The 27,205-nt window shown below is 39.3% G+C and overlaps 1 protein-coding gene across 7 annotated transcripts in view; it reads left to right on the forward strand.

The window, feature by feature from the left end:
* The first annotated feature begins 1,187 nt into the window (after positions 1–1,187).
* Positions 1,188–27,205, forward strand: part of HERC2 (HECT and RLD domain containing E3 ubiquitin protein ligase 2) — a 115,930-nt gene continuing 89,912 nt past the window's right edge. For 3 of the 7 annotated variants that reach the window (XM_065854500.2, XM_065854537.2, XM_065854508.2), the window contains exons 1-4: positions 1,630–1,702; positions 2,049–2,165; positions 13,056–13,170; positions 20,102–20,239. In XM_065854500.2, coding sequence (XP_065710572.2) covers positions 1,676–1,702; positions 2,049–2,165; positions 13,056–13,170; positions 20,102–20,239 — 397 coding nt within the window. In that variant the 5' untranslated portion in view covers positions 1,630–1,675. Of the gene's footprint in view, positions 1,289–1,375; positions 1,537–1,625; positions 1,703–2,048; positions 2,166–13,055; positions 13,171–20,101; positions 20,240–27,205 lie in introns of those variants that run through there. The other 4 variants (XM_065854517.2, XM_065854527.2, XM_071813537.1 and 1 more) reach the window with 4 other exon arrangements.

Consider the following 27,205-nt stretch of genomic DNA (forward strand, 5'->3'; position numbering starts at 1 on the left):
AAGAGAGGTTTTTGGTGAGCAACAGGCTAAGTGGTTAGGTCATGGTTGCACTTTTTACCTTGAAAATGAACCCGGAGTAATCAAATTAACTGTTTTATTACACTACTTCTTAAATAATAATAACAAAATGCTGTGTACCTTTGTCTAAATGCCAGCAAATGGTCACAGTTCTGTTAGAATTTCATTGACATTCAGTGCCTGACTTCATGTTGGCCGAAGCCAGTCATGGTCCCATCTGCCAAGCCTTGCTCCTGCCTTCCTAATTCCCTAGCTACCATTAACTGTAGTCTAAGCATTGTGAGAAAGTTTACTTTTGGCTAATTTCAACATTATACTACCGACATATTTAATCTTCCTCAACAAACTTATGGCAAAGCCTGATTATTTGCCCTGGTGCAGGTTCTCCCGTGTGACAGGCTTACTCCATTTGCCTCCAGCACACCCTTACCACCTGCCATGAGCAAGTTCCCCTTTCTTCCCCTGTATGTAGCGTTTCCAGCCTCAGCTCTTTCAGGTTGTTTCTGCCATTTTGTTTGCCTCTGAACTACTCTTTTTTGACCTTTCTGCTCCAAAGTATTTAAAAGCTGTCTTTTTTAGAAATGAACTTATCATAGCATCACAGAATGGTTTGGGTTCAAATGGATCTTCAAAGGCCATCCAGTCCAACCCCTTGCAATGAGCAGGGAGATCTTCATCTAGATCAGGTTGCTCAGAGCCCCATCCAGCCTGGCCTGGAATGTCTCCAGGGATGGGGCATCTACCACCTCTCTGGGAAACCTGGGCCAGTGTTTCACCACCCTCAGTATAAAAAGTTTCTTTCTCTAACTTAACAGTAAAGTTTACAGATGGTCTCAAAAGTGACCTCAAAAAAAGCCCAAACCTCAGACCTTCTTTTTTTTTTTTTTTTTTTTTTAAATCTCTGCATCCTACCTAAAAGGAGACACTGTTCTCCATTATCATCGAGTTCAAACGGATCTGTGTGTCAGACCCGGCCGGGCCCAGCCCTCGTCATGTGCCGCTGTCCCCTCCACTGCAGCCCCTTCCGGGACAGGATGTCCCGCCTCGCCTTCCTCTTCTGATTGGCTCAGAGCTTTGCTGGCGTATGGCGGAGGGGGGGGGAGCTGAGCCGCGAATTGGCCGAGTTTCTCCCGTCTCCAGTACCGGGGGAGGGAGCGACCGGCTCTGCCGGCGGGGTGGGGGGGGCGGGCAGAGGGACGAGGATTACCGGGGCCCGAGCAGGCGGCGATAGAACGAGGCAACGGGCTAGGCGCCGTCCTCGTCTCGGCCGGTGAGTGTCGGGGAGGCTGGCGCGCGTTCCGCCGCCTCCATCTGGTTCGGCGGGGAGGGGCATCCCCCCCCGTCCGTCCCCGCCCCGTGGAGCTGGCCGCAGTGGCGGGGCGGTGGGCGCCAGTGCGCTCCGCCTCGCTCTAGCGGCCCCGGAAAGGGACCCCGCCGCCCACCTTCCCACCCCCTAAGCCAGGGAGCCCCGCGGGCCGTGTGCAGTGGCCCCTGCCCGCTCGGGTTCTCTCGGCGGAGGTGGGTTTAAAGCCTTGGCTGGTCGCCCTAACGGGCTGTGACAGCGGGGCCGTGAGGGCGGGGAGTGGCGGGTGGTCCTGGGAGAGGGGATCCTGCGGCCAGGGCGGGACCCCCAGGACCTCGGCTCCCGCCGTGGGGCATGTGTGGGGTGGAACGGGTGACCCTGGTAATCGCTTTATGTTGGGCTGCGGCTTGCGTAATCCGCGATCAATTATTTATTTCATGCACCACTCGTGGGTCCGAGGGGCGGTGTTAGGCCGCTGCCGGAGCTCGGCGCGGCTGGAGGGAGGGTGCCGGCCGCGGAGGTGCTGGGGAAGGGGAGCCGGGGGCTTGGCGGGTTCCAATAGCGAATACGCTCTCTTTTGCGATTTCGGGGAATGTGAATGAGGAGAGATCCATATTCATAGTGAAATTTTAAAGATCAAGTGGACGCCATCCTAGTCTGAAGAGAAATAACCTTGTGTGGTTTATTTCGTGCGCTAGACTGTTACATTTTTCTCACTCTGTGGCAGGTTGGGCTGCTCAGCCAGCCTGGAGAGAAGGCCGGAGAAGGAAACATGTCTTCTGAATCTTTTTGTCTGGCTGCTCAAGCTAGGTTTGACTCCAAATGGTTGAAGACAGACTTACAGGTAAGGAGTTGGGTAGTTGTATTGCATTGTGACCTTTCAGGTGCAGATCAAGGATGCTTTTAGTCTAAATAGCTGACAAACAGGAGACTGCAGCATCGCTCTTGAGATATATATATAGGTTTTTTGGTTTTGTTGTTTGTGGTGTGGTGTTTTTTTTTTTTTTGGAGTATGCTGATCTAAACCTGATCTTGAAGAAACACTAGCCTACTTTTAGTTGCAAATACATCTGAATTGTCAGCCCGGTCCCTTCTGCTTAGAAGCGAGCTGGACTACATATGTATGTTATCTTTGCAGAGAGGCAAAGCACATAGCATGTAGCATTACTGCTATTATAGAAATACAAATTCTTTATTTAGGCTATTGCTAAACTTGTGTGCCTATGAGCTAGTGGCTTTAAAGCACAGGAGAACTGAAATGAAAGGTGATGGAAATCCAGTTTGTATTTTGAAGAATTCAGATTAGTTTTTACTGTAGTTGTTTGTGTAATGCATGTAGGCTTCCTTTAAATTTTGTCCTTTTTGAAGGGCGTTAATTTCTTGTTAAAGATATGTGGTTGAAATGGAACTGCTCTTTGTCGAAATATGCCAGTGTTTGGTGAAAATTCTTTTTTGTTTTAGAAGATAGCTGTTCATTTATCAGAGTTGCATCATACAGGAATGAGGATACTATAACGTTTTCCCAATTCAGGTCTGAAAATGAAGTGGAAAATACAGAGAAGTGGAGTGGTCTGGGTCAGTTACACTTGTTTCAGATGAAATGGTTAGCTAGAGTCAGTTCTAGTCTTGTCTGTCATCTTTGCCCTGGATGTTCCATATAGATACCTTGCTTTAAATAATCTTTCCTGGTTCCTTCTCAGAACTCTGAATTACTTGCTGGGATGGGCCAGCCAGTGTTATTCCTTTCTTACAGATTAATAATAATAATAAAAAAGAAATTAAATGCATCCTGAGTGGCTTCACCCAGTATTACATGCTGATAGTCTCCATGATTGAGTTCAACTCTTCTTGTGGTTAGACAAGTTTTTTTTTGCCATTCAGAAGGAGTCTTTTTCCAATATCTTACATCAAACTAAATTGGAATCAGAAGTGTCAGATATAGCCTCAGAGGTTACATTATTTAGTAGGTGTTGTATGTAAATATTATTAAATGATAGGGGTATGATTTGGGTAGATTAGTTCTATTTGCATCTTTTATTCTTGCCAAACTAAAATTTTTGATCCAAAGTTAGATATTTTGGCTAATGTTGTAAATAAATATAGTAGAAACAATTTGAAGATAAGCATATTAAGAAAAACAGAAATATTTTTGTATTTGCTGGAGGCTGGATTCTAGGTTACAAACATGTTGCTTCAATGATTGTAGAATAGAGGAAAATTTTAGCTGAAAAAGTGGCAATCTTTCTTTGTAACAGCTGATGACTATGCATTGTCTATATTTCTTCTGTATTATATGGGTTGAAAAATGTGACTGTTCATGTGATTTGTGAGATTTTTCCTCTTGTCTGTAGTGCCTTTTTACTACATCCCTTTTTTCTGTTTATGTAAACTTTTGACAGGAAGATTTCAGTTGCTGTCCAGACTTTAAGGATTATTTTCAGCTGATTGTGTATAAGTGCAATGAAATATTTGTCTTTTATGAGACTGTTGTGTAGTTAATGTGTTCTAATAATTCCTTTTAATAGTAAAAATCTTAATTTATAACACATTTCTATGAATAAGCTCTCTTATAAATAAGAGTTCTTTATGAGTAATAGCAAGTTAGACTCTAATTGCCAGGGTGCTCCCTTTGTTTTCTTCCAATCATGCTGTAGTCAAAATAATGAGATTAATGAAAGAAGAGAACAGTGATCATTTGTGATCTGTAAGACACAAACATCACTTCTCTGGAATCTGAAGGCTAGCCAGGCCTCCTGGGTATAATATAATTTTCTTATTAGGTTAACTGTTTTTGATATTACGGGGGTTCTTATCACAGAACTCTGTCTGGATGTGTGTTCAGTATTTAAAAAAAATATATGTGTGAATCTTGAATTGCTCCTTTTTAGTGTATTAAATGGCAAATGTCTTTGTCAAGGAAATGGGTTTTGGACTTTGAAGAATTTTTCTTTTGCATGTTTGATTATTTTAGCTACTGGTGGACTAGCATGACCTAGCTCCATGTGAAATAGCTGTAAATCCTATCACTTTAAGTTCTATGTATACTGAATATGCTGATTGCTTACTCTGTTTTTAATGGCTAACTGTAGAAGGGCTTTATTGGTCCTCCAGAGACTGTCAGCAGGAATTGAAAAGATGAGCATAGTCCCTAGGAGAGGTTGGAAGAAAGACACACTAATTTATGTGGATTAATCAGGCTGACTACAAATTATTGTTTGGAATTGGACCTTGAAACTCTTCACTTTGCATCTACATTTTTAGCTTTTCACTGTACAGCAGTGCAAGAGTGGGTTGATGAAAGTTCTTGGAGGAAGAAACTGAGTTACAGCGGGTAATTCTTACCTTAGGAGATGTACAGAGATTGATTAATCTTTTTTTTTGTTTTTAAATGAAGTTCTTTGCTGCTGGAAAACTTGGGGAGTATAGCCAGAATTGGAAGTGAAATGTTTCATTGAGTGCGCTGGTAGTCTCCGAAGTCTGACTTGCTTTTTTCATTTTTTTCTTTTTTTTTTTTTTTCGGTCATTGTTGCCAGTGAGTTTGCTCTTTAGACTTGATGGCTGTGGCAGTTATTGGGGAGTAAGCCAGTGAAATCTCTCTGAAAATCATCAAATTATTTTTTTTTTTAGCTCAAGATATCGTTGCATTAATAATGTAATACATGATATGGTAATACTATGTGCATTACTAAGTCTATAATATAGTTGTATTAATATAATGACATGTGGATTTTATATGGATTGTGTTTAATCACCTGCATGTGTCACTGTTCCATCTGGTATCCAGGCCGAATGTAAATGTCCTTATTCAGTTTTGGGGTGTTACTGTTAACAGACAAAGCCAGGGTGTTGTAACTTATCATTACTGTTCTTAGGAGAATATCAAAGACAGAAGTCCTTTTGTAATAGCATTGCACCTCTAGCCTGCAGGATTAACTGAAGTGCTGTGAAATGTTAATGGGAGTATAGCTTGACAATATGTTTTTTGCTTATATTAACTTGTCTGAAACTAATCAATATTATTATAGGAAGCCAAAATGCTCTACAAAGACCCAAATGCACCTCACAACTATTCCATGTCTTTTTACTAACTTTGTAATTAACTGATGTATTATTATATGATTTACAGCTGCTATTATAATTTTGAACTGATTAGAAACATGAGTTTTATTAAAAATCTAAATTCTCTGGTGGCACGAAGTTGAGAGATTCTATGTTGTCTGAAAGAACACAAGCTGTATAGCAGTTGAAAATTGAGGACAACACAATATCAGGTAACATCAGTAATACAGTATACAGTATGTTGGCATATTACATATATCAATATGTGTATAGCATCACCATTAATAAAATAATCTGTGAAGTTGTAAAACAGGTGGGTCGTGTTTAGCATAGTTGCTAGAAAAGTGTATCACTTAAATTTCCTTTTCTTTTTTTTTTTTTATTAGAATTAATAAATTTAAAAACTTCTGCCTCTTCATGCCTATTACTTGTAACAAAATCTATATGTAATGAGATATTGTGTTTCAAAAGCCATTTCTGAGGAAGACATCCTTTAAAAAAAAAGGTTTAAAAAATATACAAACAGAAGGGAAGATGCAAATTGTTTACTTAAACCTAGGTACTCAGTTCACTGAATCAAGCTGTGTTTAATGTAATTCAAATTAAATACATGTACTGTACTACTAATTTAGAACCTTATGCAGACAACTTCAATTTGTGATGGCTGAATAATGAAAAACTAGAATTGCTGTCAGCTAATGGGATGCGTTTGTCTGTTCAAATGATGTTTATTAGTCTGCTGATTTTGGATCCTGTGGAGAACTCTTGTGCTTAATAGCAGGGGTTAGAGGTGAAAAACTTCAGGTGACAGTCAAAGTGCAAGAGCTGTCTGCAAGAGGAATAAGATGGATTATCATCCATTTTCATGGAGTTGATGGTTGACAGGCTATTGTGTTGTCTTCTTTTGCCACAGAGATGAGTGATCATTTTAAATGAAACAGCCACCTGTAAGAGTTGCATTGATCTGAAATCTTATGTTCCCTTCAAAGTTAAATTCAGCATTTGGATTTTCATGAAAATCCCACTCTTCTAGCATCTGGATCAATGTCTAAATAAATGATGTCTTGCTTATTAAAATCAAGAAGTTAGTGCAAGTTGCTTTCTCTGTTCATTTTGTGTGAATTTTCTTGATTTGGTTTTCTGATCTAAAGAAATGAAGGGCTTATATGGAAGTCTTTATAGAAAACTGCACATGACAACTTATAGATTTTCAAAGTAAGTGAAGTTTGCAATAGGGATTTTTTAAAAGTATTTTAAAAATGAACTAATGCTGCCCCTCCAAAACAAATTATTTCCATAGGGAAGGGTGAGGACCATATAGAATCATAGAATGGTTTGGGTTGGAAGGGACCTTCAGAGACCATCTAGTCCAACCCCCTGCAATGAGCAGGGACATCTTCAACTAGATCAGGTTGCTCAGAGCCCCATCCAGCCTGGCCTGGAATGTCTCCAGGGATGGGGCATCTACCACCTCTCTGGGCAGCCTGGGCCAGTGTTTCAGCACCATCACTGTAAACAATTTCTTCCTCATGTCTCACCTGAATCTTCCCTCTTTTAGTTTAAAACCATTGCCTGCTAAAAAGTCTGTCCCCATCTTTCTTATAGGCCCCTTTTTAGTACTGAAAGGCCACAATAAGGTCTCCTTGGAGTCTTCTCTTCTCTAGGCTGAGTGATTCAGCTAGAAATAATAGCATGGGTATTGTATTTTAAATTATTCTAGTATACTTTTGCAGTATACAATGTTAAATAATACAGTCTGCATATTAATATTGCATTCCATGATTAACTTGTGAAAGAGTCAGCAATGACATCCAATTTCCCTGTAAGATGTCTAAAACAGATTATGTGGAGTTATAGGTTAGAGAAATTAAATTTAATATTTATGCAAATATTCAGGCTCAAAACAGAACTACTGCTCTGGAAATGGCAAAAGAGAATTTCTCTTCTGAGGGGATTGCATAGTTTTCTCTCTGTATGACCATTAACTTAAAAACGTTTTGCAACAAATGTAAGAGTGTTAGTGTGTTATTATGGGAACACTTCTAGTTTAATATCAGATCTGTTGAAGTAATGTGGGGCCACTGAACTTTCTGTCTTTGCTATCAGAACTTCAGAGGAATATGTTTAGACCTAATGATGTTTCACCGTGCTTTGCGTAGGTGTGATAAGCAGCTGTGGTTTCAGGGCATGCTTTAGCAGGGAAGGAAGGAAGCTGGGACAAAATACTCAAGACAACCATGACAATGAAAAAGGAAACACAAATTGAATGGATTTAAAAAAGCAAAAGCAACAGAGAGGCTTGGGAAAGGACTTACTGTTCTGTGATTTTCTTCACATTAGTGGGCTGGAAAAGTTTTGTTTTTTTAAAATCTATTTGTGAAGAGAGTTGTTTTTTAATGTAGTCTTTAAAATACAGCCAATGGCTAATGCAGAAGTAACTGAATGGAATAACAGATTCTCTCCCCCTTCCCTCTGCTGGCAATTATGAGGTGAATATTATTTAAGTGGCTTATATTTTAAATCCATATTGACATTTTGTGATTATGAAGTTTGTTTCTTGGATTTCCAGTGCAGTTATATAATTGTGAATACTACCTGAATCAACCCTTGTCCTTTTGTGTAATTTTCTTTTCCTGGCTTCATTCTTCTTGAGCTCAAGTTAGCTGTTATTGAGGCTTCTGTGCCTTCTGCAGGAAAGTTTATGAAACCACCTCAAGAATATGATCTGGTGTACCATATGGTGTAAGTTTTGTCTGACTTAAACAGTTGACTTTAGAACAAAATCACAGCTGCTGATTATTCATAAAATAACTTACTAGAAGCAAAATCCTAGTGATGCTTTGAGAAGTTCCAGAAGCTTATTCAGTTGTGGTTGCAAGATTTAATTTTTTTGAAATATAAGGAAATGTTAATACCAATGGCCTATTCTCTGGAGCTGGTGGGAATGGACAAGAGTTTCACTGCCAGCTCTGTTGGAGGATGGTAACAGCATATGCCAGCAACCAAACTAGATATCCCTTTGACTTTATACTGTCCAGTATAACATTTAATTAAGTACAGTTTAACTGCAGAGATGAGATTAGCAAAAGATTAGAGTAGGGGCTGTCCAGTTTATAGTAGAGTAGATGTTCACTTTGAAGTTGACTTTAGGCCCTTACTTTTTGTCATCTGGGTATGAGAATGTGTGACAAAAGGTGGAAGTAGCCTGGAGTTTGTGAAGGTGAGGTGCATTGGAGATGAGGATATGTGGCTGTGATCTTACCAGAGAGGAGGTAAGGAGATGCCACGGGAATCCCTTTAAACATTCACAAATGAAGTTACTAAATCATTAGAGGGAAAGACATCTTCATAAGCGATCTAAGTTAGACTTAAAATGCAGGTGAGTGTTCTTGTACTTGCAACTGCAGGATGTCAGAAACTATGAAGATGCCAAATGTGTTTTTCTTCTCTTGCCCTGCACTATTGATTGCATTGTGAACTTTCTTTAAAGAGTCAAGTGGAAGAAGATCTGTATTTTTGAAGAAGAGTTGTGCTTTTTTAAAACATAAACTGAAAAGAGGGGTTTTCCAGATTTGCTCTGAACAAACTTCTAGTTCTTTTTCACCACTCGGGTGTGTTGATAGACTCCTTGCGAATGACTGAATGCAAGAAGTATCTATGGGAACAAAAGAAGAAAGTAACATGTGCTGGTTAAGATAATCTTAAAACACTGCAGAAATAAAGAAAAACAGGGTTGTGTAGTCAATGCAGACTTTCTACTATACAGTGGACTTAGTGTTATCTTCAGCTGCTAGTTTCACAGAATCACAAATGGATGAGGCTGGAAGGCACTTCTGGAGTTTGGTTATCTGGTCCAACCTCCCTGCTCAAGCAGCGGCCCTTAAAGCCAGGTGCTGAGGTCCCTGTCCAAATGGCTTTTGAATATCTCCAAGATGGAGATGCCACAGCCTCCCTGGGCAACCTGTGCCAATGCTGGGTCACCCTCACAGTAGAAAGTGTTTCATGATGGTCAGAGGGACCCTCCTGTATTTCAGTTTGTGCCCATTACCTCTGATCCTGCCACTGAGCACCACTGAGCAAAGCTTGGCTCAGTCTTCTTTACATCTTTCTCTTCAGATGTTTATATACATTGATGATTTTCTCCCTAAGCCTTACCTTCTTGAGGCTGAACAGTCCCAGCTCTCTCAGCCTTTCTCATAGGAGAGATGTTCCAGTCCCTTAATCATCTTCATGGCCCTTCATTGGACTTTCTCCATTATGTCCATGTCTCTTGTACAGGGGAACCTGGAACTGGACCCAGTATTCCAAATGTGGCATCACCTGTGCTGATTAGAGGGGAAAGATCATCTACCTCGACCTGCTGGCCACACTCCTCCTAATGCAGGCCAAGACACTCATGAACTTTTTTTATGGCAGGGCCACATTGGTGGCTCATGTTCAACTTGGTGTACACCAGGATTCCCAGGTTCTTTTCTGCAAAGCTTCTTACTAGCTGGGTGACCCAGAGCACGTACTGGTGCTTGGGATTGTTCCTCCCCAGATGGAAGACTTCACACTTATCCTCAGTGAACTTCATGAGGTTCCTGTCAGCCCATTTCATCAGCCCGTCAAGGCCCCTCTGAATGGTAACACTATTTTCTGGTGTATCAGCTACTCCTCTTTGTTTCTGCTGGTTAAGTGAAATATTTCTCTTAAAGGGAGTTGTGAATCGTCTGTTATGGTTTTAGAATTTTGGGATTATGAAAATAAAATTGCTTGAATAATTTATAATTTTAAAACTCAGACTCTTCTTTCACTTTTGGCTGTTGCAGTGGCAATTCGCACTCTTTAATATGCTGCTGAACATTGAATAGATAATTTGTGAACTCGTTACAGTTGAAATTGAGTTGCCCTCAGTTATGACAGATGAATTGGTAGTAAATACTGTTTCTTAATTATGTCTTCAGCTGTTTGCTTTGATTATTGCTACAAAAAACCTCCAGTGTTCCTTTACTTTCAAACATGTAATTTTTTCCCCCTCCCTCAACACTTATACCACTGGCGAAATGTTAACTACAACCTGAATAAAAGCAAAATTGTTTATCTGAAGGCTGCTTATGGTGTATGTTTCCACATGAGATACTTGAAGTGGGGGAACTCTCTCTGACATATAATCTTGGTGGTTGCTCTATCTTTATGCAACATACCAAGAAAATGACTGATAAGCATTTGAACACCAAACCCAAGGCAGAAGAAATTTTGTTTACTTTTTTAGTTGCTTTGAAGACTTGAGTGAACTCTGTGCCATGTGAAGGTATTAAGGTTAAAATGGAGGAAACAATTCTTGACTCTGCACCAATGCTTACAAAAATAGTAAGTCTTCTGAAATAAAACAATACCATGTTCTGAAGAACTTTGAATTCAAAGCCTGTAGGCCTTTAGGTTGTAAGCTTAAGGGTTGTGAGAATCATTTTCCATACCAAGGTGACCTGAGAATGTAAAATGAAATGTATGAAAAGACAATTTGTCAAACAGAATTCTTGACTTTGTGAAAACCATAATTTATTATGCAAGCTATGTGGAGGGTGGTCTCACTATTTTTCAAGCTTTTAGCCTAGGCTAACATTCAGCAGGTGAATTTTTACAACAAAAAGCAAACAATGACAAAAACCCCCAACCCAACAAACTTTCTTGACAAAAAAGCCAAAAAATAGTGAAACAATTGTGTTTAGTTATTTTTGCAAGAAAAAAAAATAGTGAAAAATCAATTTCTTAAGTGCCCCAGTAAAGTATGTGACCACATCTAATGGAGAAAGTGAATGCCATTTATTTTTGAAATATTTATAGACTGAGAATGGTGTAAGAAATTCAGTCAGTAGTGATTTTTTTTTTTTCCATTGTTAAAATACTACTTTACTTCAGACTATTCAATTTTTTTTTTTTTTTTTTTAAATTAAGTTCTATGTAAAGCATTTAGCAGAATGTGGAATCTTTGCAAAAGCTTTATGTGCTTTGTACTCTGAAGAACAGGGACCTTACCTTTCAGTACAGCATGGTCACAGTGCGATTCTAGTGCTGTGCAACTGATAAATGACAGATAAGTTGAATAATGTCTAGCTCATGCTGTGTGATTCTTTTCATTCTCATTCTCCTGAGGTCAAGAAATAGCAAGTGACAAATATGTACAGTGTGTCAGCTCATACTTTATGCTGAAAGAAGAAGGATTGAAATAGTTGATGTGTGTTGAATTGGATTTCTGAAGTATGCAACATGAAGTCAGAAACTTACATGGTAATTCAGTGTGTTACAGTGGTGTCAAAACATGCAGCTGGTCTTTAGTTCTTCACCTTAACTGAGGTTAGCTAGATCAGCAAATGACTTCCCTGCTGGTGGTTGTGACTCTTAAAATCTGTAATTTTTAATAATTAAGATATCTTTAGCAAATAGTTTGAAATAAAGTGTAAGTGGACTTCTGTGTATAACAGTAGATATTTTATAGCAGTTGTGTAAGGGACATCTTTGTGGTACTCAAAACACTTTGGATTTGAATAGGAGTTACATAACACAAAGGTGCTTCTAAATAAGTCTTCAGCAGTTGTTTGTGGTGTTTTTTTTTGATTTTTTTTTTTTTTTAATGTTTTTTTAATGTCTCCACTGCACTGCTTCGATATGCTAATGGTATTCTGTTTTTCAGGTTCATGTCCTCCCCCCCCTCCCTTATGCTGTACGGTTGAAAATTATAGCCTGATTATTACGGAATTCGCTTGGGATGTTGACACCTGCTTTGCAGCATTTTACAAAGCAGAGAATGGCAGTATAAGACAAGCCATGGTTGTTAAATTTCTTCAATGGAGGTCCAAACTGATAAATCATTAGGTGACTCGTGTTACAGCTGGTGCTTTCCAGCTAGCACAGATCTGCCATGTGTTCCAACGGGAGCGTTTGTCGTGTTGCACACATAGCGTGTTGGGAAATGACCTGACCTGAGACTGAGGCGACCCCTCACTCTTCCCCAAGGCGCAGCTGGGTTTAGTCTTGATCGGGTCCATAATCTGATTCACCAGATGATCACACACGTGTGTTAGTCTGTGTGTGAGAGGAGGCGTTGTAGCAGCTGGAAGGAAGAGGGGGGGCTGTCAGAGATGCTTTGCACACCAAGACTAGCTTAAACTGGTTAAATAAGCTTATGAATCTGTGCCTTGATGTCGTGTGTTCTGGTTGAGTGCTCAGCTCTTCAGTTGCTGTTTGGAGAGGGGACTGTAGTGACTTTCTTCATGATTTCTTGTTTTGTGACTTCATGCAACTTGACTTTATTTAGATATCTTTCCTGAAGACAAAAAGAACACCCTCACCCATGTCCCCCTGGATTATTGTATGATGTCATCTTGAATGTGTGGATAGTTCTGAGGTGACCCAAGACATGCTTTTGATGAGAATTTTTCACTGAAAGAAAGTGCATCTTGCTATATTTGAACCTATTTAAAAGTTACCATTTTGAGCTTTTAAGAGAATCAGAGAACCTGAAGATCGTTTAAATCCCTATGACACATGCAGTCACACTCTGAATATACCAGTAAAGTGATACATGTGTTTTCTGGGGCAAAATATAAAATCCGATGTATTTTAAATGTTAGTTTGAGTTGGCTTGAGAGAAAACTGTTGTGTGTAACTATATATAATGTATTGATTTTAACAGCTCGCTTTTACACGAGATGGACTATGTGGCTTGTGGAATGAAATGGTGAAAGATGGGGAGATTGTATATCCTGGAACAGAGTTAACTCAAAGTGGTGAACTACCTCCAAGAAAAGGTATGGCTATTTAACTTATTATTATTTTTTATTAAACTGATTATTATTTTTTTTAATCTTGCTGATGAAAATGGAATCGATTTCTCATACTGTCACAAAACTTGGTTTATCACCACCTGTCTATACAATTTGCAGGTGTTCATGTTTTGAATTAAATACAATTGAAACTGATTTCTCAAAAGTGTAAAGAAAGATTGTCTTCAGCCTTCAAATAAAGGCTTAAATCTGTTCCAACCTTAAGCCTACAAATGAAGGCTTAAATCTGTTCTAGCCTTTTGAAATTAAACTTCATAGCTAGGCATGTTGTTATGAGAGAGGCTTGCCAGTGTCCTTTTGTTTGGTATGCTTAGTCTGTTTACAGTTGAATCCTTTGTTTAAGGGAAGTGGACTGAGGAATGGGGTAGAGCTGATACTGCTATTTCTAATTTTGTTTACAATCTTAACAAAGTGGCTGAAAGGTCAGCTGAAAAACTGTCCACAATTTGAGAATGTAGTGCTTTTTTTTTTGGTCTCCTGGTTTACTTGAGAGTAGTCCATACACCACTAATCTTTCAAATAGCAGCATAATGCATCTATTTAGAGAGATTATTTTGGTGGTGGATGTGGATTTTGTGGGTTTTGTTTTGTGATGGGTTTTGTCAAAATAGAGTGATTCTGCACTTGCACTTTTTTCCTCTGCTGATTGTGGTGCTCTTTTGACTCCTCATTAAACAGACTAACTTGGTCAAAGAAGGAAAAGGTTTATGTTTCCTAATCTGTCTGAAATGGGCTCACCAAATGGTCAGATAGGTCTTGCCAGTAATTCATGTGACCCCCAAATAAGTGAGACTGTCTAGGAGAAGGCCAGAAATACTGCCTTTGGTAGCAGTGAACTATTATTTTAGCTTCTGTTGCTTACTGTATTGTACTGTTGGGTAGGTATTATATAGCACAGATTGCATCTGTTCCTTTTCACAACTGGAGTGTCTAGCTTCATCTACATAGGTACTGCTAAAACACCTGTCTCTTGAAAAGCTACAGTAATTTAAAAGTTTGAATATAGCTTTTTCAGGCTCTTAACTTTTGGAATTCATGTACAAATTATCTTTCAGTGAAGTTAGCCTTCATAAATGGTATTGTACTGGCCTGCAGGAGTGGTAAAATATAAACATCTTGCTTACTAAACTTGAGCTTTGAGAAGATATGGCTAACCAAAGCTATTTTTGGTCAGTGTTCATCACATTGTATATTTGATTCCATTAGGCAGTAGTGAGTCTTGGAACCAGAAAAACTGGTGGTGAGTTTGCACCTCTGAACTTGCAGCTCAAATTGACTTCCATTAAATTAAAATCTAGAGTATTTCAGTCTGTTGGCAGTTACTTTTTTTTGCATAAGTGATCTAGAAATGTAGTTTAAGAGGCAAGGTAAAGGTACATACTAGTAATGAGATTTATATTAGGGCTTATATTAAAAGCAATATATTTTAGTCTCCATATTGAGATTCTGCTGCTATATTGACTATTTTGGAGATAAAGAAGAGACATTGCTGTAAGTAGAACAACTTATTTAGCGTGTTTTGAGCACTTTATGCTCATCTGTTGCACCTGCTTTTTCTTCACTAGTGCTGTAGCTCTGGTGCTGACTGGGCTATCAGGGGATATCAGTGGTGACAAGAGACTGAAAGAATACACTATTCATAGCAAAAAGCATTCATTTTCTCTCTAGGAAGAATATGCAAATAGTGTATTTTTTTTCCACTGTTAGTGAGAACATTTGGTTAAGAATAACCTCTTTGTTTTTTCTCCTTGGCGCTTTCAGAAGAACGGGTTTGATAAATGTGTTCAGCAGAGTGTATTTACATGTTTCCAAGTGTCATCTGAGGACACAGCTGTGACAGTAGTGATGTCCAAATACAGGTGCACTTGCCACATGGTGTGTACTTTAAAGATAATCAGGCTGCCCTCAGGAAATTTGGATCAGATTAATATCTTGTATAGAATCATAGAATGTCCTGAGTTGGAAGGGACCCACAGAGATCACCGAGTCCAACTCCTGTCCCTGCATATGACAACCCCACAATTCACACCATGTGTCTGAGGGTGTTGTCCAGTCTCTTCTTGAACACTGTCAGGCTTGGGGCCGTGACACCTCCCTGGGGGGCCTGTTCCAGTGCTTCACCACCCTCCTAAACCTCCCCTGGCACATATTCCAGCTACTAGAAGCTATCTACTGAAAATAACAAAAAGTATTAAATTATATTTTTCTTAATAAATTTTTAAGATACAAAATAATTACTGTAATTTTTAAAGACATATGAGCCAACTATGCACTATGTAGGTCTCTTCGGTTTTAAGTGGGTTTTAAGTTCCAGAGCAAGCACATAAAATCATTGATTTGATGCTTCTGTCTTGCCTTTGATAAACACCATGGACTTCCTCTTCTTTTCTCTTCCTCCTTTTCTGAAAGTTGGACCTTCATCAGCCTAGCACCATTGAATCCACAAGCTTCGCTCAGTGGTGCACCTGCACATAGATAATAAAGTACAAATGCCACAAGATTACAGAGAGGTGGGCAGAAACCAAATCTTTATGATAAGAGTAACAGTATGTGGGAATTGTTTATGAGTGCTACTGTTCAGACCGCATCTGTATCAAACTGTAGCAGTGAACAGGCATATAGACTGGCTCTTGCTTTGAGCCTCCTTTCTTGTGTACAGAAGAACTTGTTAGAAGTGTAAGTGCCTCTTTCCTCTTTTTCTGCTTCCCCCAACCCAGCTATATTGGCTGTACCCAGGGGCTCAGGTGTTCAGTACTCAGCTGTGGATTATTGTACTCTCTTTGCAGGACAGAGGGAAGTTTGTAGTCACCCTGTTGGACAGTTTGACTTCATAAGTGTAAACTGCTTTATTGTATATTCAACAGATAATTTAAAGAATACATTTAAAAAAATAGCATAACGGCGAGAAAAGATGCTTTATTTCTGATTAGGGTTAGGAAATGAGAATCTTCTATCTTCTGGACTGCTACACCTGCAAAGATGTGTAAACATGGTTTGCAAATGGTTAGGCATGTATCTTTCCTTAACAAATAACTATCAGTTGTTTTTATAGATACATAAAGAAAAGCTCTTTGACAGAGAGCAAATTATTATTTTGTATTGCAGCTGGAATATTTCCTGGATCTGGGATTACCACATAATGTTTTCAAGTGGTTGTAAAATACAGCCCTTGCCTAAAGCACAGAACGTAACTTTTTGTCTTGTGAATGTTAACATCTGTTGGGAAACTGTTGCAGGCTTTTTCTCTCTGCTGAGGAATTCCTAACTATATCAGTTCATTGGCATTTAAGAGCAGCACAAGATCATACTGTAACAGGTGCCGGAGGCGACTATGCAGTGTCAGTTATTTTCTTATTTGAATATGAAATGTAAGTTCTGCCTTCAGCTGCTTCCTTTTTATCCTCTGTTTATACTAGGTTAGGCTATTGCTGTGCGAGATGGAGCTAACTTCTAATTGAAGATGGTTACTTCAGTTGCTCAGTTTTGACTGGCTACAAGCATACCTACCTCAGTGTGGAGGATTAAGGCTGTAAAACAAAAAGTAGTTAAGAGAAATTTCTTTCAGGGAAATGGTATGCGGTTGTTTTCCCCTACTACAATATTCGCACTCAAGTCTGAGAAAGATCAAGTTAAAACAGGTTGTCACGCTGCACCATGTTTTTGCATGCATTGTTTTGAAAACTGACCTTTTAGTTGTTTTTTTTGACCTGTTCTGGCTTCACTCAAGATTTCTTCCTCCATGCTCTGCTTTCTGAAAAATCTTTGGGATTCCCTTTTTAAACATAACTGAGCTTCTACAATAATGATGTCTGGGTTGCTGCTTTCAGCCTAGACTGATACCAGCTTTGCCACTTACGGTGCAAGTATTTTTTTGCAAGTATAGTGAAAAGCGAGAAGCCATGGTGGAATAATTTGACATGGGCTTTTAGTATGTTGCTTGTTTTTGTTTTTGTTTTAGCTCAGCTACTTCCCACTTCTCTCATTGCTTCCCTTTTCTGTTCACACAGGCAATGGAAAAAAAATCCTTCTTATGGATTTTTGTGTTAGGGTTGTTTTTGTACAACATGAAACTTAAGTTCCTGACTGGATTGGGACCTTCTCTTTTTGCAGTGAGGAGCCGGCCAAAATGTCTCAGTCTGTAGCCTTTGTTGTCATCCTTTGCCAAGGTTCTGTGAAAAAGCATCAAGTTCTCTTAGAGCTGCTCGTGAAACATAGTGTCTTGGCACAGCACCCTTCTACCCACTAGCTAAAATCCCAGACCCTGTGGAGTGTGTCTCTAGATGTGTGGGTGAGTGGAGAAACAGTGAGGTTATGGTGTTACTATGGTAATATTCTAAACTACTGGGGCTTAACAGGGTCTTTAGTCACTGCTTTAACTTTATAATGGAATCTTTGCCTTCAGTATTGTTTGCTTGTGCCTCAGAATGAAACAGCTGAATTCAGTCATGTTTTGGATGTGTTATCATGCTGGTGGCTACTGGACTATTGGCTGTTCCTTTGTGTTTGAGAGAAACAGTTATACTCTCTATGATTTCCATTTAAAAGTGGGGTATTCAAACTGCTTTTTCCTGTTCTCAAGCGACCTTTGCTATACTTTCCTTAGCCCACAGTCTCAGCTGTAACATGCATGCTGCAGTTATATCTCCTTTTTTCTGTTCTTCAGTCTTCATCTGGCACCTCTGAGCAGTAGCGTGTGTTATAAGCTGGCTTTAATTTAAAAGTTGTATAATTGAGGCACCTTAAATAGTTTATTTTGGGAGGTGTTATTGCCTACAGCATAATAGATTTTTAACAGAGGCAGTCACAGATCCACTAACCCCTAAATTAGGCATTCACTTTTTTTCAGATGAGATGGAAAAAATAGTTGAATGTTTTTGCACATTGTGATAGGTGTATTTCGTATGGTCTGAAGTAATGAGAGCTTTTGCTCTCTAAGTGCAAAACAAAGATCAATGGGCTGGTGGGTAGTTGTATGAGGTTTAATAAGGCCAAGTGCCAGGTCCTGCACTTGGATCACAACAACCCCAGGCAATGCTACAGACTTGGGGAAGAGTGGCTGGAAAGCTGTGTGGAGGAAAAGGACCTGGGGGTGTTGGTCAGCATTCAGCTGAACATGAGTCAGCAGGGTGCCCAGGTGGCCAAAAAGGCCAACAGCATCCTGGCTTGTATCAGCAGTAATGTGGCCAGCAGGACTAAAGAAGTGATCATCCCCCTGTACTCAGCACTGGTGAGGTTGCACCTTGAATCCTGTGTCTAGTTTTAGGCCCCTCACTACAAGAAAGACATTGAGGTGCTGGAGTGAGTTGAGAGGAGGACAATGGATCTGGTGAGGGGCCTGGAGCACAAGTCTGATGAGGAGCAGCTGAGGGAACTGGGGCTGTTCAGTCTGGAGAAAAGGAGGCTGAGGGGAGACCTTAATCAGTCTTTGCAACTACCTGAAAGGAGGCTGTAGCATGGAGGGGGTTGGTCTCTTCTCCCAAGTAACAAGCAAAAAGACAAGAGGAAATGCCCTCAAGTTGTGCCAGAGGAGGTTTACATTGGATATTACGAAAAATTTCTACATGGAAAGGGCTGTCAGGCTTTGAAACAGGCTGCCCAGGGAAGTGGTGGAATCGCCATCCCTGGAGACATTTAAAAGACATATAGATGAGGTTCTCAGGGACGTGGTTCAGAGGTGGATTTGGTAGTTCTAGGTTAATGGTTGGACTTGATGTTCTTGAAGGCCTTTTCCAACCTAAACCGTTCTGTTCTATTCTAGGTGGGGTTGTGGTGAGTCTGTGATAGACTGCTATCAGATGTGCCCTGCCTGGCTAAAGCTCTAAACCTCTTGCTTTTTATTGTCTTCTGAAATGTGCTGGTAAAAATGTATATAAATTTGGTGTGTAGGGGGAGAGACAGGAAGAAAGACAAAATTCTTATGCTTCTCTTGCTTGTTGTGGCTGGGACATTTGGTGGTAGAGTCTCTGTGGACTAAGTTGGCAGGCAGGAATAGAGGAACAATCATTTTAAAGAGCCTCGTGAAAATGGCTAGAACTAAACTCTTCATGAGCAAGTTACAAATGCTGGACTTGAGAAATTTTTGGGGATATTTTTAGACAACATCAGGGTGAAGAAAACAGTTGCCAATGTGGCCCTTAATTGCAAGGCTATCTTGTACATTGAACTGGCTGGAGTTATGAATATGGAAATCCATATCCTCAATGTGAATAAGGAGAGATTTCCAGCTGTCTGGTTCTACCGTGTTTAGAAAATTGGGACTTTCATGCAGACTCTGATTACAGAGATAAGTGACTAATTTCTGTGTTCTATATGAAAGTAATCTCAAAAGGATTGCAAATGCTGTTTTGTTGCTTGGGCAGAAAGTGGTGGTATTATTTTCATTACTTGCTGGTAATTACTAAGATGCTAGATACATTACAGATATTGAAGTACTGCTGCATAAAATTAGCATAAATGCCAATATATAACTCTCCTTGATTTTGAAATTAAGGCAATTGCTATCTGTTTTTCTGTTGGAAATGGAACATGAAAACAAATAAGTACTGCAGAAATGCTGATAGTTGGGAGCAAAATCTGACTTAAAGTCCATTCTTTGTGATCCTTTCCAAGTCTTACATGACAGTATTGATGTTAAATGTTCATCCTCCCTAGGAGGTTACACCAGTGATTACTGGATTCTAAGGTCACTGTGTTATGAAATGTAACATGAGACCTAACATCTGTGTGTTAACGTGTTACACTACTTCCCCCACCCTGTGATCTTCATGATCTTCATATTGCTGCAAACTTGTGGGCTAGGCATTTCACCTTTACACGTCTAATTGGTTAATAGAACTGAATTCAAGGAGGAAGAAGCCTAACTGGTCTTTTTTTATCCCCCCCTTTTTTTCATTAGATGATAGCACTGAATGCCAAACTGCATTGAAGAAAGAAGAGCAAAATGACAAAGAAAAGAAGGATGAAGAAGAGACTCCACCGCCCACTTACAGGGCCAAATCGATTGTTGAGAGTTGGGTGTGGGGCAAACAACCAGGTATTACAGTTGTTTTGGTCATTCTCAGTGAAGCATTCTGTATTCTATATTGATCGCTACTTTTGTAGCATCAGGAAGGAATTGGATCAAATGTACTTGCTGACAGATGCATCTGTTAGGTTAGTGGAATAAGTTGGATAAGTGGTTAGCTGTGATTCAAGTTATACATTTACTATAATTACTTTCAGATTTAATTAGACTTGTGACTTGAAGAGCCAATTTGCACTTTTCATGCTGCTTGAAGGGATGGTAAACTGACTTGGAACAAATGCAGTTATTACAGTGAAATGCCTTCAGAATATTTCTTTCCAGTCGCACACGCTAAAAAGAAATTGCTTGGTTTCTGAAGCCTGAATTTTCTACAGGCAATAAAGGTTTAGTAGGTGATTTTTCTTTTTGATTTCATGGTCTGGTGGATAAGTTTGAGTGAATCATGGGAAGAAGGTTGGTTCAATTAACTGTCTGTCCTGACCTTTGCTGACAGTAATCTCACCTATGACGGCAGTGGAAAAATGGTTTGTGTGTTTACATCTTCATGTGTGGCTCTATAAAATACTCATTTTGATATCGAAGCCAGTTGAAGTTCATGGCTGTTATTGTTGCAGAGCAGCAATTCATTGCCTAAAATTGTCCATGTCCAAAAATAGCAGATCAGAAGAAGCTTCACTTCAGTGGCTTGTTTTACGGTTCTGGTTGGTGCATGATACTGCCTGATTCACGTGTTGGCATGTACGAACTTCGGAGATATCTGTTGTGCCCCTTTTGCTTTCCCCTCACCCCGAAGCACGTGTAGATCCGTGGGAAAAGTATTGTCTCTTCAGCACTGGAATCTGCATCTGTGTGGCCCTGTGTGCTAGGAAAGCTCTTTGGTTCGGTTAGGCAGAGGTCAGTTGCCAGTTTTCTGTACTCTGTGCCAGCCAGCTTGCCCCCTTTGCGTAAGGACAGCAGGACAGATGGACTTGCTGTCACTCTAGTAGCGGGACAGAATTTTGCAGTGTAGGAGGAATGAAAAGAATTGCCACTACAGTGGAAGGGGGAGCAAGAATTGCCTGTGTTGAAGAAATGTTAAGATGAAGGTCATATTAATTTTGTTTTATATTTTTATTTAGAGTTTGTTACTGAAGAGTAAAATAACTGTTTTATAAAATGCTAATCTAAATGCCAAGTATCTTACCAAATTTCTTCTACCTGACCGAGGTGTTTGAGAGAAGACTTGACCTTTAAGTTCACCCTCCGATTATTTATTACAAATTGAAAAAAAATTTAAAAATAAAGGGATATGTGTGTGTTTGGAGTTTTCAGAAGTAAATAACTTACGCTCTTGTAGTTACTTTTAGTGCTTATATATAGTATGGCACACATATGGATACTTATTCTAGAAATCACTTACGAAGAATTTATCTAATAAATTTGTATTCCTTGGACTCTGTTACCATATGTGCTTGAAGCTTGCATCACCTAGCTGTGACATACAAATCCTTAAACAATACTACAAACACAATTGCAGTTTATTTATAGAAGTGTTAGCAGGTGGATTTTGTTCATGACTGTCGGTGACTTAGTTTTGTATTTGTCAGAAATATAGCTAACAGCTGCCTTTTGGGTCATCCTAGTTTTTCGTCGTGGTAATTAATTTTGAAAAAAATACAGAGAATCACTTCAATTTTGATACTCTGTATAAGTGTTTTATAAAATGAGGAAAACTGTTTTAAGCTTTTCTTCTGTCATCCTCCATAAAAATAAAATGAACCTTAGAACATTTGCCTGTCAAAAGCATGAAGGAACTTTTCAAAAGGAGAATTGTTTCTTACATATATTGTTCCTGATCAAGTAAGAATTAAAGACTTACTATGTTTTCATTTATGTTTTGTATGCCTTTACAAGTAAGGTATTAATTTGGAGATGTGACCTTGGAGTTATTTTACAAAAAGAACTGAAGAGGAATTTCAAGTGTGTTTCAGGTCAATACTGTGAACTATTTCTACTGAATTTAGTGATTTACAGCCTTACATTATGAAAATAGTATCTAGACATTTGACAGTGTATATCTATGTTTCAGAAGTACTGTAATACAATCTTATTTTACCCAGAAGTGTGGAGGGTTGAACTTGAACAGGCTAATCCAGGTCAGTGGTTCTTGTGACATCCCTCCCCCACGAGGGCTGAGAAATTCTGAGAACATAGAAAAACCCCTGCTCATAAAATGTGTTGAGAAGCAGTGCTTTTTGACACCGCCCTCCCCCCCCTCTCCGTTTTGTTATCCTGGCACAAGTTCAGAGAAGCAAAATGCTTTTCCTAGTTCTAATTTATGCTGAGATCACTGCTCTGCCAGAACAGAGCAAAGAGGTCATAGCTTTTTTTGGGAATGGTCTTATTATGCCAAGTACTGTAAAAATGCGTAAGGTAGTAATAAATACACGGATAAGTCATTATTTGACTTCAAAGTGATTTTCCTTCTCTCTTGAACCTTAGTGTTCATCAATTTCATATTCAGCTATTAACTGATGTCAGTGTTTTACTAGTCAGGCCTCATTTTTGACATGAGTACATCTTTAAAACATCTCCCCCTTATCCTATTCCTACCAGGTTGTGTGTTCTTTTACCAGGTGTTCTGGTTCTTCCTAGAAATCTTGTTTTACTACTTTCAGAAGTTTCCTGAAAATTTTTGGTTTTTAGTATCTTACATGATTGGGAGAGAAGTCCAAGTGTTCGACTCTGGATATGGGAGGAAAAGAGGAAGCCCTTTGAAGTGGTTGATCAAACCTTACAGAAAATAGACCAGTATTTAATTTTCTTTGGCTTCTTTTCCTTAGTCATGATATACTTGAGGTCGTTTATATTGAGTCAGACCAAAGGGCAGTCTAGTCCAATGTCTTGACTGCAGCAGCATAAATAACAGTAGCCAAGTGAATAATTAGGTCCAGTGTTTATGACACACTATCTGTAGCCTATAGACTTTGAGCTAGAGGTGGTGATATGGGGGAATGTGAATGTGTGTTTGGATCTCCCTACCCCCTTTTATTTTTCTGGAGCATATGTGTGCAAGGCATAAGGTCTTTAATACTTTTGATGTTGGTTTTTTTTTCCTATTAATTGTCTAGTCCCTTTTGAACATTTTGAACTTTTAGCATCCACAGTTATGTGTAGCAAAGAGCTTTGTAATTCAGCTGTTTATCATATGAATGTTATCTCCTCCTAGTCCTTGACTTCATTTTGGCATCTGTTGGTTTCATCTGATGCCATGTTATTCTTCTACTGTGAGAGGTACTGAGTGGATGTTCCTTACTTGTCTTCCCCAACACCGGTGGGGTGATTTTTATTGTGTTTTAAGAATTCTGTCATAATCACCCCCAAGTTGTTTCTTTCCCTTGCTGAAGATCTTATTTTGTGCAACTTAATTGTATACTATTTGAAGCTATTCCAAACACTTAGTTCTTCTTTCTGTGTTTTTTGTTTATTTGATTGTTTTTCTATATTTTTATGCCCAGGATGATGGCTTGGGAACTGTATGTACTAATTCAGCTGTGAGTACCTCATTGGTTTCATGAAGTGTCATAATGATCTCTGGTTTTCATTCTGTCTGTCTTGATACCCTGTTTATCCAGCTGCTGTTGTACGGTGGAGCAATTTCTTCTTGGAACTACCCTGCTGTAGTGCCAAGATTTCGTTCCTGAGTGGAAGGTTGTTTGGAGCCCCTTATAACAGGGAAAACTGGAATTTTGTTTCACTTGCTCATAAATGGACATCTACTGTTTTTTTGCTCACTTAATTGCTTGCATATTTTTGCAGTTGGCTGTCACTGTTTCTAATGTAGTACCAACAGACTTAATGATCTAAATGTTTGTCTCCATTTCCACACAATTTATGCATGTATGCAACAGCAGAGAAACTTACACAGGTTTCTGTGGGACTTGCTGTTGTTACTGCTCCTAAGCATATATCTGCTAGTTTTTCATAGTCTCTGATGCATTCCATATGTGTCTCTATCAGCATTAAGGGTTCCAACCCTTCACATTTAATATATAACACTATTAGGTGTTTAGAAATGTCTTCAGTGCACCATGTCTTTGTAGATATACAATCTGAGAGATTTCAGTATTTTTGACTTTGATTCAAAAGTGCAGCTTTCACTTAGAGATGAGTCCTGTTCTTTTTTTTTTTTTTTTTTGTTGACTTCAGGTAAATTTTATTTCTTGAAAAAACAGAAACAGCTCAACTGTGACTGTGTTTAAAAGGTTAACTTCAAAAACTGTTAAATAGCTTATGTTTCAAACACACTTGGTCTAATTTCATGTGTTTAAGATAGCAAATATTGTATAACTACAGACAGTTACTTTAAATTCACCTTAACAACTATCTGACTAGAAAATGCTACTTTCTACTTGAAATTTCAGTAGGCATGCTACTGTTCTGTTTCCCTTGTAGGTCAAAATAGTAAATGAGAAAATAATCTTAATGCAACTATCCTTGAATGAATAAGCAATCAACAGTTGAAGTGGGAATATTATTTTCTTGTGTAGTCGGATCTGCTTTATATTAAAAGTGAATTAAGCCATTATGCTGGTAAATCAGTGTCATGATGTAACACTTCTGGGATTTCTTCATGTATGAGTGAGAACTTGTTTGCAGACAGTGCTGCATTTTGTTTTTCAAATACTGCTATGTAGCTGATTGCACTAAGAAATGCTTTAGAAGCAATACCTAAGGAGGCAGGTTAAAATTACCCATGTGAATTCCAGGAGAAGTTGTTGAGATACATGTCACTACCAACAACAGTCAGATCTTTCTGTGTTTGCTTAGTGAGAGAGGAGACATGTAGAACTTTCATCAAAGGGCCTTGTTAGGACTGTTAGACAATTATATCTAAATCTGAACTGTGTACAAAAATCATTAAAAGCAGTTGTGGCATTGAAAAAAACTCCATTTTTAACCTCCTTTATAGTAACATTTTCTAGTTTTATAAAACTTCTAGATCAATACTTTCAAGTTTACATTCAGAAATGATGATAAAAGAGTGATTCAATCAAGGGGTGAAATTTGACCTGCTCTGTTTTACATTCCACTTCTCAGAACTCCTTCATCCCTGTTTTACTTTGACTTTCTTACCACTTGGAACAGATTTTAACTCACATATTTCTCCCTCTCCCCCCCTCAGCTTGAAAGCTGTTGTCCAGCTCCGAGTATCTGTTGGGTTGCTGTTTATGCTCTTCAGTGGTATGTTTAAGTGTGTGTTTATTTTTCCCACACACACAAGCTCAATTCTTGCTATTTTCTTCTGTGCATGAGTATTTGAGCATCAGTTTAAATAAGTTTTCCTTGCAATATAAAACTTAGAAAATTAAGTACCCAGCCACAAAATGAGAGGCATTCTGAATGTGCATGCAACTGCTGATTGTTTCCCCTGCTGAATACTAATAAGGTGAGTTCTGCTGATGGACATCTTTTGAATAGGGGCGCAGACAGAAAGAAGCTAAAAGCTAAAGTCCTTTTAGGAATTACATTGTTTGTTGGTATAAAATAACTTTGGGAACATTTTTAGCTTTATTTCTGAAATAAATTACGTTAATGTGATTGCATTTTTGTCTTTCACTCTAACTTTCGAACCCATTCGTTCTGTAGGGGTGTCTTGCAGGGCCATTAGATACCTGTAAGACAAGCCAGCCGCATCCTCTGTCTGCCCTTTGTCCGGTGGAAATACTACATAGTGGAAAGGGAAAGAGGAGACAAAACAGGAAAATCTCTAGGAAATGAGAGCACATTAATTCTGCTGCTGACAGGAATGTGTACTCACTATAACAGTAGATTATTGCCAAATTCTGTTTGAAATATGTTTTGCATTTTTAGGTCTGAAATCTCTCCACACCATAACATCCATATTTACCTTTACTAAAGCTTGTGATGCAACGGAAGTCGTTGAAACTTTTCAGTTTGATATTGGCATTTTTAAGGCCCTTAACTTACTCATTAGAAGCTTATGTTGTGCCCTACAAGAGCTAATGGAATAAGTGTAAAGAAATAATTTAGAATCATGGAATAATTTTGGTTGGAAGAGATCCTTAAGATCATAAGGTCCAACCATAACCTAATACTGTCACTAAGCCATATCCTTAAGCACCTCATCTATACATGGTTTAATCACCGCCAGGGATGGTGACTCAAACACTTTCCTGGGCAGCCTGTTCCAATGCCTGATAGCCCTTTCCATGTAGAAATTTTTCCTAATATCCAATCTGAACCTTTCCTTGAGCAACTTGAGGCCATCTCGTCCTATTACTTGCTACTTGGGAGAAGAGACCAATCCCCTCCATGCTACAGCCTCCTTTCAGGTAGTTGGAGACAGCAATAAGGTCTCCTCCCTTCAGCCTCCTTTTCTCCAGACTGAACAGCCCCAGTTCCCTCAGCTGCTCCTCATCAGACTTGTGCTCCAGGCCCCTCACCAGATTCATTGTCCTCCTCTCAACTCACTCCAGCACCTCAATGTCTTTCTTGTAGTGAGGGGCCTAAAACTGAACACAGGATTTGAGGTGCGGCCCCACTGGCACTGAGTACAGGGCGACAATCACTTCTCTAGTCCTGCTGGCCACACTATTTCTGATACAAGCCAGGATGCTGTTGGCCTTTCTGGCCACCTGGGCACCCTGCTGACTCATGTTCAGCTGAATGCTGACCAACACCCCCAGGTCCTTTTCCTCCACACAGCTTTCCAGCCACTCTTCCCCGAGCCTGTAGCGTTGCCTGGGGTTGTTGTGACCCAAATGCAGGACCTGGCACTTGGCCTTATTAAACATCATACAACTGGCCTCAGCCCATTGATCCAGCTGGTCCAGATCCCTCTGTGTGACCTTCCTACCCACCAGCAGATCAGCATGCCTGCCAACTTGGTGTCATCTACAAACTTACGAAGGGTCCACTCAATGCCCTCAACCAGATGATTGATAAAGAGATTAAACAGAACTGGCCCCAATA

The sequence above is a fragment of the Patagioenas fasciata genome, chromosome 1 (assembly GCF_037038585.1).
Source record: "Patagioenas fasciata isolate bPatFas1 chromosome 1, bPatFas1.hap1, whole genome shotgun sequence".
NCBI lineage: Eukaryota > Metazoa > Chordata > Aves > Columbiformes > Columbidae > Patagioenas > Patagioenas fasciata.